The 12290-nt window shown below is 43.7% G+C and overlaps 1 protein-coding gene across 7 annotated transcripts in view; it reads left to right on the plus strand.

Moving 5' to 3' along the window:
- The window catches only part of LOC126539350 (protein YIPF1), an 81168-nt gene that overhangs the window by 10853 nt on the left and 58025 nt on the right, over positions 1–12290 (plus strand). For all 7 annotated transcript variants that reach the window (XM_055075547.2, XM_055075546.2, XM_055075550.1 and 4 more), the window contains one exon: positions 6472–6655. In XM_055075547.2, the coding sequence (XP_054931522.1) occupies positions 6472–6655 (184 nt within the window). The remainder of the gene's footprint in view (positions 1–6471; positions 6656–12290) is intronic.

The following is a 12290-nucleotide window of genomic DNA, read 5'->3' on the forward strand; positions in this document are numbered from 1 at the left end:
AAGGCTCTCGGTAAATCAGAACGGCAAGCACTGGTACAGGTCCTTGCCAGGCATGAGGCAGCATTCGACTTCACGCATGGAGATGCACCCCTTCATTTACCGTCGTCCCGCGCTCGTCACAGAATAGATACCGGCTCAGCACACCCCATCCGCCGGAAGCCCTACCGAGTGTCATCATCCGAGCGCAAAGTTATTGCAGAACAAGTCAAGGAGATGATGAACAAAGGTGTCGTTCAAGAGTCGTGTAGTCCATGGGCAGCCCCAGTAATCCTGGTCCGAAAAAAAGATGGCTCCTGGAGATTCTGCGTCAACTACAGACATCTAAATGCAGTGACGAAGAAGGATGTATATCCACTACCCCGAATCGATGACGTCATTGATTGCTTACACTCTGCTTCTTACTTCTCAACACTTGATTTGCGATCGGGGTATTGGCAAATACCTATGGACCCTGCCGACAAGGAAAAGACCACTTTCGTGACTCCAGATGGCCTATTTGAATTTAATGTTATGCCTTTTGGCCTTTGCAATGCTCCTGCCACCTTTGAAAGATTCATGGACACAGTACTACGTGGTCTAAAGTGGGAGATATGCATGTGTTACCTCGATGATGTTGTAATCTTTGGCCGCACGTTTGAAGAACATAACAAACGCCTCAGCCTCGTTCTCGACTACATTGAGAAAGCTGGACTGGTTCTAAACTCAAAAAAGTGTCGGTTCAGCGAACGTCAAACACTGGTCCTGGGACACTTAGTCGACAAGGATGGCGTCAGACCCGATCCTCGTAAGATTGAAGCGGTGAGCTCCTTCAAGCCACCGCAGTCAGCACGAGAACTCCGATCATTCATTGGCCTATGTTCGTATTTTCGTCGCTTTGTTCCCCGGTTTGCTGACATCGTTCACCCGTTGACAAGTATTTTGCGACAAAATGCATCCTTCAATTGGACACCAGAGTGTGACGCATCATTCTCTCAACTGAAGTTTGTACTAACGTCAGCACCCCTCTTGTGTCACTTTGATCCATCTTGCCCGACTGAAGTTCACACTGATGCTAGTGGAATCGGGATAGGAGCGGTGCTTGTACAACGTCACAGTGCCGCAGAACATGTTGTCGCATATGCCAGCCGTTGCCTGAGCAAATCTGAACGCAATTATATGGTTACGGAACAGGGATGCCTGGCAGCTGTTTTCGCCAATCCAAAGTTTCGGTGTTATCTTTATGGTAGACCATTCAAGATTATCACCGACCACCATTCTTTATGCTGGCTGATCGGTTTGCATGATCCCTCTGGTCGTCTCGCACGTTGGGCGCTGCGGCTCCAGGAATACGACTTTGTGGTATCGTACAAGAGTGGCCGTCGTCACGCTGATGCAGACTGCCTCTCTCAAGATTCCTCTTGCGACTACCGACTGCAATGCAGGGAATTTTGACGACTGTCTCGCTGCTGTTACTTCTACGTTCCCTGACGCGGCAGACTTTCAGCGAGAACAACGCAATGATGTTACCCTTGATCCGCTTTTTGTCGCCACCCGTACTTCTAAAGGCAGCGGTCGCTTTACTGTCCGTGATAAATTGCTCTACAAAACTAATTACTCCGGGCATGGAGCGCGTTTTCTTCTTGTTGTCCCCGAGAGTCTCCGCTCCGACATTCTACGCGCCATGCATGACGATGTGACATCCGGCCATTTCGGCTTCGTACGAATGCTGCATCGCACGCAGGAGCGCTTTTACTGGCCCAAGATGTATGAAACAACCAAGCGCTATGTCGCTAGTTGTGAAACGTGCCAACGTCACAAGCAACCGACCACCGCAGCCCCGGGTCCCCTTCGGCCATTGACACCGCCCAGTACGCCGTTCGAGCAAGTAGGCATTGACCTTTTGGGTCCATTCCCGTTATCTAACAACAAGAACCGTTGGATAATTGTCTGCGTAGACCATCTTACACGGTATGCAGAAACTGCAGCCATACCGTCTTCTACCGCTGCTTGCGTGGCGGTCTTCCTGCTGCGTTCCGTGGTCCTTCGTCATGGCCCACCACGTGTCATCGTCAGCGACCGTGGTCGCCAGTTCACTGCTGATGCCATTGAAGAGTTACTTCATTTGTGCACTTCACAGTTCGTCATTCCACGCCGTATCATCCACAGACCAATGGCCTCGTTGAAAGGACGAACAGAACGGTGACCAACATGCTTGCCATGTACGTCTCCTCCAATCATAAGAACTGGGACGACGTGCTGCCCTTCATCACTTACGCATACAACACGGCGAAACACGAAACCACGAACTATAGCCCATTTTATCTTTTGTATGCAAGGTTACCGCGAAGCCCTCTCGACACTTTCTTACACTTCGTACTGCACAGTGACGATTCTGTATTGAAGACTTTGTGTCTCGCCGAAGAAGCCCGTCGAATAGCTCGTCTTTGTACTCTGGCCTCGCAAAGTCATTCGAAAGAGCGATACGACGACCGTCACGTACAACTATCATTGGAGAAAGGTGACTTGGTCCTTCTTTGGACAATGCAACGCAAGCTCGGATTGTGCCAAAAGTTCTTGTCACAATATTCAGGCCCATTTGTAGTCGTGGACCGCCTGAGCGAACTCACTTACGTCATAGCTCGCCTCCTGTGCAATGGTCGGCGATCAAGCAGAACTCAGCTGACTCATATTGCTCGCCTGAAGCCTTTCTACCCTGCTTGTCCATCCTGACTCGTCCCACGGGCTTCGTCTGCTTGCGGGGAAATGTAACGGATACGAAAGGCGCGGACAAGAAGAGCGAAGACGAAGAGGACGAGGAGTTTGGGAGGCCGAGCTGTGCGGCGATCATGCTACGATCATCGTCCATCGCCTGTAAATAAAACCATTTCCTCGTAACTCTACGTAACAATATATAATAATATAATTATTATTAATAATATAATTATAATTATAATATCTAAGATGCCATGGGGCAAAAAGAATAAAGCTGTTAAAGAAGCACTTGCTTGGCATCATTCCGATACGAGACAGTGTGATTTAGACCCTTTACAAATGAGGCAGGGTGAAAACCTCGCACCTCAAAAAAATCAACAACAGCTATGCATGAAGCAACTACCAACAGTTCAAGATGCATGAAGCCACGCATAAAATAGATGTAAAAATGTGAAGTGCGTGACAGCTGGTGTGAGAATTTACTGGGCCACATAAAACCAACAATTTCAGTTCTGGCAAGCTTCAGTAGCTTTAACATGCAACGCAATGCACTTGTGCAGTCGTGCTGCTTAGCTAGCACAACGCAGTAAAGAACAAGCAAACGGCATTCAGAACTTCAGCGAAATGCCTTTAAACCGCATGCTGCACTGCAGACGAACTTCGTCGCATCATCATACTCATCATCATCATCCTATTTTACGTCCACTGCAGGACGAAGGCCTCTTCCTGCGATCTCCAATTACCCCTGTCCTGCGCCAACCGATTCCAACTAGCACCCGCAAATTTCCTAATTTCGTCGCACCACATAGTCTTCTGCCGTCCTCTACCGCACTTCCCTTCTCTTGGTACCCATTGTCACCTTAATGGTCCAACGGTTATTTAATCTGCATATTACATGACTTGCCCAGTGCCATTTTTTTCTCTACTGCAGTTCCCTTCTCTTGGTACCCATTCTGTCACCCTAATGGTCCAACGGTTATCTAATCTGCCCATTAAATGACCTGCCCAGCGCCATTTTTATCTCTTAATGTCTATTATAATATCGTCTATAACCGTTTGCTCTCTGATCCAAACCACTCTCTTTCTGTCTCTTAAAGTTATGCCTAGCATTCTTTGTTCCATTGCTTTTTGCGCAGTCCTTAACTTGTTCTCAAGTTTCTTTGTAAGTCTCCAAGTCTCTGCCCCATATATCAGCACTGGTAAAATGCACTGCTTGTATACTTTCCTTTTCAATGATAACGGTAAGCTCCCTGTCAGGAGCTCACGATGTCTGCTGTATGCAATCCAACCCATTTTTATTCTGTGAATTTCCTTCTCATGGGCAGGGTTCCCTGTGATTAGTTGACCTAGGTAAACATACTCCACAGACTTTATAGGCTGACTTGCGATCTTGAACGCATGTTCCCTTGTCCGGTTATTTATCATTATCTTTGTCTTCTGCATTATAATCTTCAACCCCACTCTTGCACTCTCTCTGTTAAAGTCCTCAATCATTTGTTGTAACTCGTGCGCAGTGTTGCTGAATAGAACAATGTCATCGGCAAACCGAAGGTTGCTGAGGTATTTACCGTCAATTCTTACTCCTAAACCTTCCCAATTTAATAGGTTGAATACTTCTTCCAAGCATGCAGTGAATAGCATTGGAGAGATTGTGTCTTCTTGTCTGACCCCTTTCTTTATAGGTATCTTCCTACTTGTGTAGAATTAAGGTGGCTGTGGAATCTCTGTAGATATTTTCCAGGGTATTTACATAAGCAGTCTGTACGCCTTGATTACGCAATGCCTCTATGACTGCTGGTACCTCGAGTGAATGAAATGCTTTTTCGTAATCTATGAAAGCCATATAGAGAGGCTTATTGTACTCTGCGGATCTCTCGGTAACCTGATTAATGACATGGATGTAATCCATTGTAGACTATCCCTTCCTGAAGCCAGCCTGTTCCCTTGGTTGACTAAAGTCCAGTGTTGCCCTTATTCTGTTAGAGATTATTTTGGTAAATATTTTATATAATACCGAGAGTAAGCTTATAGGCCTATAATTTTTCAGTTCTTTTACGTCTCCCTTTTTGTCAATTAGTATAATTTTTGCATTCTTCCAGTTTTCTGGGACCCTTGCAGTCGACAGACACTTCGTATAGAGAGCCGCCAGTTTTCCTAGCATTATGTCTCCTCCATCTTTGATTAAATCGACTGTTATTCCATCCTCTTCTGCCACTTATCCCTGTTTCATGCCTTGCAAGGCCCTTCTGACCTCATCTCTAGTTATAGGAGGAGTTTCTGTATACTGTTCATTATTGTTTCGAACAGAGTACTCCTGACTCCTCTGGGTACTGTACAGGTCAGCATAGAATTCTTCTGCTGCTTTTATTATACCTTCGAGATTGCTGATGATATTACACTGCTTATCTTTCAGTACCTACATCTTGGTTTGTCCTATGCCAAGTTTCTTGCTCACCGATTTCAGGCTCTGTCCATATTTTACGGCTTCTTCAGTCTTTCTCACATTGTAGTTTCGAATGTCACTTATTTTTGCCTTGTTGATCACTTTTGGCAGTTCCGCAAATTCCACATTATCTCTTGAGTTGGACACTTTCACTCTTTGTCGTTTCTTTACTGAGTTCTTTGTTACTTTCGACAGCTTGCCTACTGGTTGCCCTGGTGCCTTGCCTCCCACTTCAATTTTTGCCTCTGAAGCCAGCCTCATTACGGTTTTATTCGTTAGCTCTATATCATCATCATTATCTATTTGTTCTAAGGCTGCATATTTGTTTGCAAGTGCCAGCCTGAATTTGTCTGCTTGTACCCTTACTGCCTCTAGGTTGACCCGTTTCTTCTTGACCAATTTTACTCTTGACCAATTTTACTCTTTATCACTTCAAATTGGGGTGAATCCTAGCCGTCACTAACCTATGATCACTGCACTTTACCCTATTTATCGCTTCTTCATCCTGCACTATGCTGGGATCAGCAGAAAGTATGAAGTCAATTTCATTTCTTGTTTCTCCATTAGGGCTTTTCCAGGTCCCCTTTCTGTTGCTACGTTTCCTGAAAAAGGTGTTCATTATTCTCAGCTTATTCCTTTCTGCGAATTCTATCAGCATCTCTCCTCTACCGTTCCTAGAATTGACGCTGTATTTGCCATTTGCTTGTTCACCAGCCTGCCTTTTCCCCACTTTTGCATTTAAGTCACCCATTATTACAGTATACCGAGTTTGCACTTTTCTCATCGCTAATTAAACATCTTCATAAAACTGATCTACTTCCTCATCATCGTGACTGGATGTTGGAGCATAGGCTTGTGCTACCTTTAATCTATACCTCTTATTAAGTTTGACTACTACTACTGCTACCCTTTCATTAATGCTGTAGAATTCGTCAGTGTTGCCCGCTATGACCTTACGGATTAGGAATCCTACCCCATATTGCTTCTTATCTGGGAGACCTCTATAGCAGAGGACGTGGTTGTACTCAGCACTGTATAAGCCTCACAAGTTCATCTAATCTCACTATGGCCAATGGCATCCTAAACAATGTCTGATAGTTCCTCAAAGAGTCCTGCTAAGCTAGCCCCACTTGACAGAGTTCGGGTGGTAAAGGTCCCCAGGGTCAGTTTCCATTGGCAAAGCAGAGGCATACACTTTTCACACAACTGCTTGCATGTTTAAGCTTTTTCACCTATATCCATGGTGACTCAAGGTTTGCTCATTCAGCATGCAGTGATCCAGAAGAAAGCTGGTTGAATAAAATCAAGGCTCCTTGTGCCTGTGCTTGTGCTGATAGTTACAGCTGCTGAACCGAGAGAGAGACGCCAGTGCACCATCGTTCTGGAAGTTCAGCTACTACCAGAGCCTCTTTGACGTGACGACCAATGATGTGCTCAGGCGGCTGCTGTGGTCAGCCATGCCACAGTTTTCAAGCCCATCCTACCTCGAGAAGCACATCAGGCCTAACCCTGACCTCTATGGTGCGTCCACAAGTGATGTCTTATTGTCTTTGATGATATTCTCAGCTCAAGCTGTTATGGTGATTCATTTCCCGTTTGTGTAATGTCGCCTTAGGCCGTGTTTTGCAATCAGGTAATGCCCAGAGTATACTTTACTTTATATTGTGCAATTGGCTTCGTACTTATGAGCACCCCCTAAGCTGCAAACAAAAGACACCTCTTGCAGCTGTGTGATACCGCACATGCTCTGTGGTGCACCCACCTCTTAAACAATTGCGCAACGGATGTTGGCAGATAATGCAAGGCCTACCAGTTCTGCAGCAGTCCTTCAGTGCCATCTGGCTTAACATGGTGGCATTGGAGCAAAAGGTAAAGTATCCACCGCAAGTCAAGGTCAGGACTTTTTTAGTCTTCGCTGGGAAACGAGTACTGGAAGTCCGCGCCTGTGCACCTTGAAGCTTCTGATATGTAGCACAGGCACTGTTTATTAGTACAACAGCATATTAGCTCTTCACATCGTTGATGTACATGAGGAAGTACACTTTTTATTATAAAAATGGTGAGAGTGATGTACTGGTACACCATTTCAGTGCACTAGTCAAGTTTAGTCAAGTTTATTGCAACAGTCATGTTTGAGTTACATGGTAATAGCATTACAGCAGGAGGTCCCAGAGTTTTGAAAAAACTGCCGGGGGACCTCCTATGATTACAAAAATAGGGTTATTATACAAAAACAGCAAAGAAGTATGGTCATGTGAACAATAATAATAATAATAATAATTAGGCAAGTTAATTATCTGTAACAGGAAATTGGATACATAAGTTAATGGCAATGCTAATTATTAAAAAAACACGAAAAATAATAAAAAATGTGGGAAGTAACAGAATAACAACGAATGTTAACAAGAATAATCAACACAGTGCTTGTGATGTGGTTCGTGTTTCTTTGTTTCCGTCCCAGTCGCGCTGCACCTTTCGCATAGGAACGAACCGATATGAGAGACTAAACTCCTTTCATTATCAATAACATTAATTACTTATACAAAAAAAAAATGTATACAGCAAAATGACATACATTTGGATAGTTAATTAAGAAATTAAGATAAGTCTTAATTTCTGAATGAAATATTCCTTGGTGCTTGCGGATAATGTATCAACGTTGTGTGATGATTTTATTTCTAAAGGTAACGAATTACATATTGTTATGCCAGAGGAGAGGGCTCTGAACTTGTAAAAGAAGATTATTGCACAGGCAAAGCCGGGTACTGTTCTTGTTAGTGTTGTGTTCAGGATCAATACATTCAATGAAGATATCGTGTGTGATGAGCCTATATGCAATTATGGATAGTTTCTGACAGAATAATTGTTGTAACGGGAGAATGTTAAGTTTAGGGAACAGTGACCTGCAGGACAAATCAAATGGGCTGAAAGTCATTGGTCTCATAGCTTGGTTCTGAAGTCACTGCAGACGTTCAGTATGCGTAGAATACGTATTGGCCCATGACGATACACAATATGAAAGGTGGCTATGAATATAAGCAAAATATAAAGATTGTACGATGTGAGGTGGAAAGTAAGTTCTTGTCTTGACGATAATGTGGATGCCAAATGCAATCTTTTTCACAAGTGATCAGGTTTGTCCATGAAATTTTAGTTCAGTATCTAAGATGATGCCAAGTAACCACGCTTCATTCGAAACCTGTATGGCGTAATCACCAATGTGAACAGAAGGTGGGACGTTGATTGAATTTTGCTGGGAATAGAACACCATAAATGTGGTTTTAGTGGGATAAATGTGCAGATGATTACTTTGGCACCCTAAAGTAATATTGTTTAAGTTGGTGTTAAGGTCAGACTGGACTGTGGCAACTGATTTACTGGACATAAAGAAGGTCATGTCATCCGCTTAAAGTATGCACTTGGTCTTAGCAAGAATAGTGGGTAGGTCATTATTAAACATCAAAAATAAAAGTGGGCCTAAAATTGATCCCTGTGGGACTCCGTTAATTAGCTTGTCTCTAATAAAGTTTAGTGGGGGACTGGTATACCAAATGATTCGAGTTTAACAAGTAGTGTGTGATGGTTTATCATGCCGAGTGCCTTCGTGCTTTCCAATGAGGGCAGAATTTAAAAAAATCTTCAAGTACCATTGGTTGCTTGTTAAAGACCTCCAGATGTTCAACATAAATACAGAGTCCCCAATTTTATTATCCCTCAATGCTGGCATGTTGCTTTTAGGTGTCAAACTTCATCAATAAATTGTTGTAGTCTTGTCAAAATCATTTTATTATACTGTATGTTATGTTATCATTGCTGCATTCCATACACTGCATTTTTTCCTTTGTGCTAGCGGTAACACCTCGCTGTAATCAAGTTGAATGGATAGCCAAAAATTGCTTCATGATATTCATTAATATAGGGGTATCTTAATAATTACATTTTCAAATGAAATATAATATCAAATATTTTCTCATTTCCAAATACGGAATAAACATTCAGGCCAGAAAAATTGGTCAACAACCTTATTTGATATTTTTGCTAGCCTAATTGGTACATATTTTGAGCCATAGGCAAACAAAAATTTCGTTTGCTCTAATCAATACCGTGCTGGGTTTTGTATTTTTGTTTTGTTATACCATGAGAATACTTTATTGAAATAAACTATGGCTAACCAGATTTTGTATTTACTTCAGTATGTCCATGTTTATTATATAGAGCTTTCACTGTATTTGATAAATGCATGCAATGCAGTTCACAACTGGACATCCATTCAATTGAAGAACTCGTAAATGGGAAACAACTGTTTTCAGTTAAAGGGTGTGCCATGACAGTGGCAGTAATGAAATATGGTAACAGCGTGTCACCAGATGCACATAGAGTTCATTGATACTACGGGACCGCACATATCTCACCAGGCCCAGTTGGAAATTTTTTCTTATTACATTGAAAGTTGTAAAACACTATCTAGGGAGTGTCTTCGTGCACGAGTTCTTTCTTTTGTTTCAGTGTTAGAGGAGATAGGAGAAATAAAAATTTCCTGTGCCATGCTGTTAGGAGACAAGCTCCGCCAGACGGCCAACATAAATGCTTTCTCCTTTTGCCTTGACTAACTTGCACAAGCGACATTTCTTTCATACCAGAGCAGAGGGACTGCATCACATTTGTTTCACGAGCCCCGCCTCCTATTTTTTCCCTTCTCTACTTTTTTTTGCTATGTGGTGCACTTCCAGTGGTGGTCTTGCACATTTTGCAACCTTCCAAGTGATTTTGGCTGCCTGCATAACAATTGAATCAGAATACAAATTAGTACGACAAAAAGGGCCGTCAGCTTTACGGCGGTGGTTAAACTAACCCGTCATAACAGATAAGTTGGCTCACTAAGAAGTTCATTTTTCAAGTGTGTATTATGAAAAAGCTTGTTGACTGATAAACAGGATATTTTTCCACACAAAGAGAGGTCAGTAAGCTGCAAAGTGAGTCTCATCGATGATACACCAGAAAGGTGGTAATAATTTGACAAAATCAAACACCCTCTATGGTTTTGATCTAATTCTAGTTTATTAATATGAACTTCTTGACTTGGATGGTATATTTTTATAGGTGTTGTATTATATTAATATATTATTCTGAGTGTATTTCAGTGATTTATTTATGTGGCAATTCAATCAAGCACATAGAAAAAGTTCGCTTTTTGGACATGTTCTTCACACGCAAATCGGGAGGTAAAGGGTGAGAGATATATGAGCTCAAAATAAGTCTGTCTACAACACAGGACATGAGTTCACTTACCATATTTACTCGATTCTAAGCACCCCCTTTTTTTCACGATCGCGATGCCCAAAGTGAGGTGGGGTGCTTATATACGAAAAATCTAGAATGACCCCCCCCCCCCCCTCCCTCTTTCGCTGCAACATCATGATGAGATGGGTGCGAGAAATAACATTTTATTTTGCAAACATTCAAAAGGAAAATCGGTGCAGACAGTGAACCCACCGCTTGTGTAGGATGCTCACTCACTATCACTGCCACTCGAGTTCGTCGCACCGCTTGAACCGCTGCTCTTGGTATCCCACAGCAGGTCGTCTTCCGTTCCGTCGAAGTTGTTTGTGATCGAGCACTTCTTAAGTGATTTGACCACAACGTCCACTTGGACCCTGTTCCACGCGTCCGAAATCCACTTTGCGATGGTTGATGGGGACGCTTTCTGCAGCTTTCTCGTCGGCGTCTTCTTCCGGTCAGGGTTTCGCACCCACTCTTCGTACTTCTGTCGGAGATTGGCTTTGAAGGGCTTGTTGACTGAAACGTCGAGGGGTTGCAGCACTGGCGTCATGCCACCCGGAATCACAACCACATCGCTATTCATGTTCCGAAGCTTTGTCTTTACCTCCGGGGTCAGATGGCCGCGAAACGCATCCAACAGAAGCATCGACCGCGTGCCTGCAGGTCCACCGAGCAATGGCAAGCGCATTTGGCGGCCTTGGCTATGCGCACTTCCTAACAAATAGGGGGGCGGGGGGGGGGGGGGGTGCTTAGATTCGCTTGCAAACTTTTTTCCTAACTTTTTCACGAAAATAGAGGGGGGTGGTTAGAATCGGGGGGTGCTTAGAATCGCGAAAATATGGTACTTCATTTACAACCTGAGACACTACAACAACATATTTTATGGTTTCGCACCTACTTGCCTACAAAAGTGGACAAAATGCATGTGTCTTCGGTATAACATAGCACTCATAATTTACTATTAAATGAATGAAAATTAAGCAGTAACCTAAAGAAACCAAGATGAACCTTGACTAATTCACAAGCAGATAGCTTCACACTCAGGTGGCTCATAAAACAGTATGCTGTGCCAAGTATCTTATTCGAACAGGGGTGGGGACCATCATGTGCAGTGCCTCGGGGAAATGCGTGCAGCAGTACGGCAATACCTGTTTTTGCTCATGCCACATCAACCAGTGGTGGCGTAGAGGTAGAACACTTGCCTCGTGTGCAAGAGGTTCGTGGTTCGAATCCCGGTGCCGCGCAATTTTCCACTGGATTAAAATAAAATAAAATTAAAAAAATGCGTGTTGATAAAATTGCATAAACAGGTCTGGAGCGTGGCCTGATCCCGGTGACCAGAATTGGTAATGCACTCCCTCACCAGAGCAGGATTGGCCACCCTGGTGCAGTACTTGGCCACAACCTCCTATATGAACACAACAGTCAAACCCCAACCCTCAGTCCCCAGCAGCTGCGAAGCAACTGACCACGGCGGCAGTCAGACCTGTGACGCAGCAGAGGGTGCTAAGAATCCCTGGCTCCGGACAGGTCGCCATTGGAAGATGAACCTGGCAACGTTTAACGCTAGAACGTTATCTAGTGAGGCGAGTCTAGCAGTGCTATTGGAGAAATTAGGGGGCAGTAAGTAGGATATAATAGGGCTCAGTGAAGTTAGGAGGCCAAAAGGAAGAGGCCGGGGCTTAGCGGAGAGACGAGAACTAGGAGTCGGATTCCTGATTAATAAGATTATAGCTGGTAACATACAGGAATTCTATAGCATTAATGAGAGGGTGGCAGGTCTTGTTGTGAAACTAATAAGAGGTACAAAATGAAGGTTGTACAGGTCTACGCCCCTACATCCAGTCATGATGACCAGGAAGTCGAAAGCTTCTAT

Source organism: Dermacentor andersoni, chromosome 11, assembly GCF_023375885.2.
Source record: "Dermacentor andersoni chromosome 11, qqDerAnde1_hic_scaffold, whole genome shotgun sequence".
Classification (NCBI taxonomy): domain Eukaryota; kingdom Metazoa; phylum Arthropoda; class Arachnida; order Ixodida; family Ixodidae; genus Dermacentor; species Dermacentor andersoni.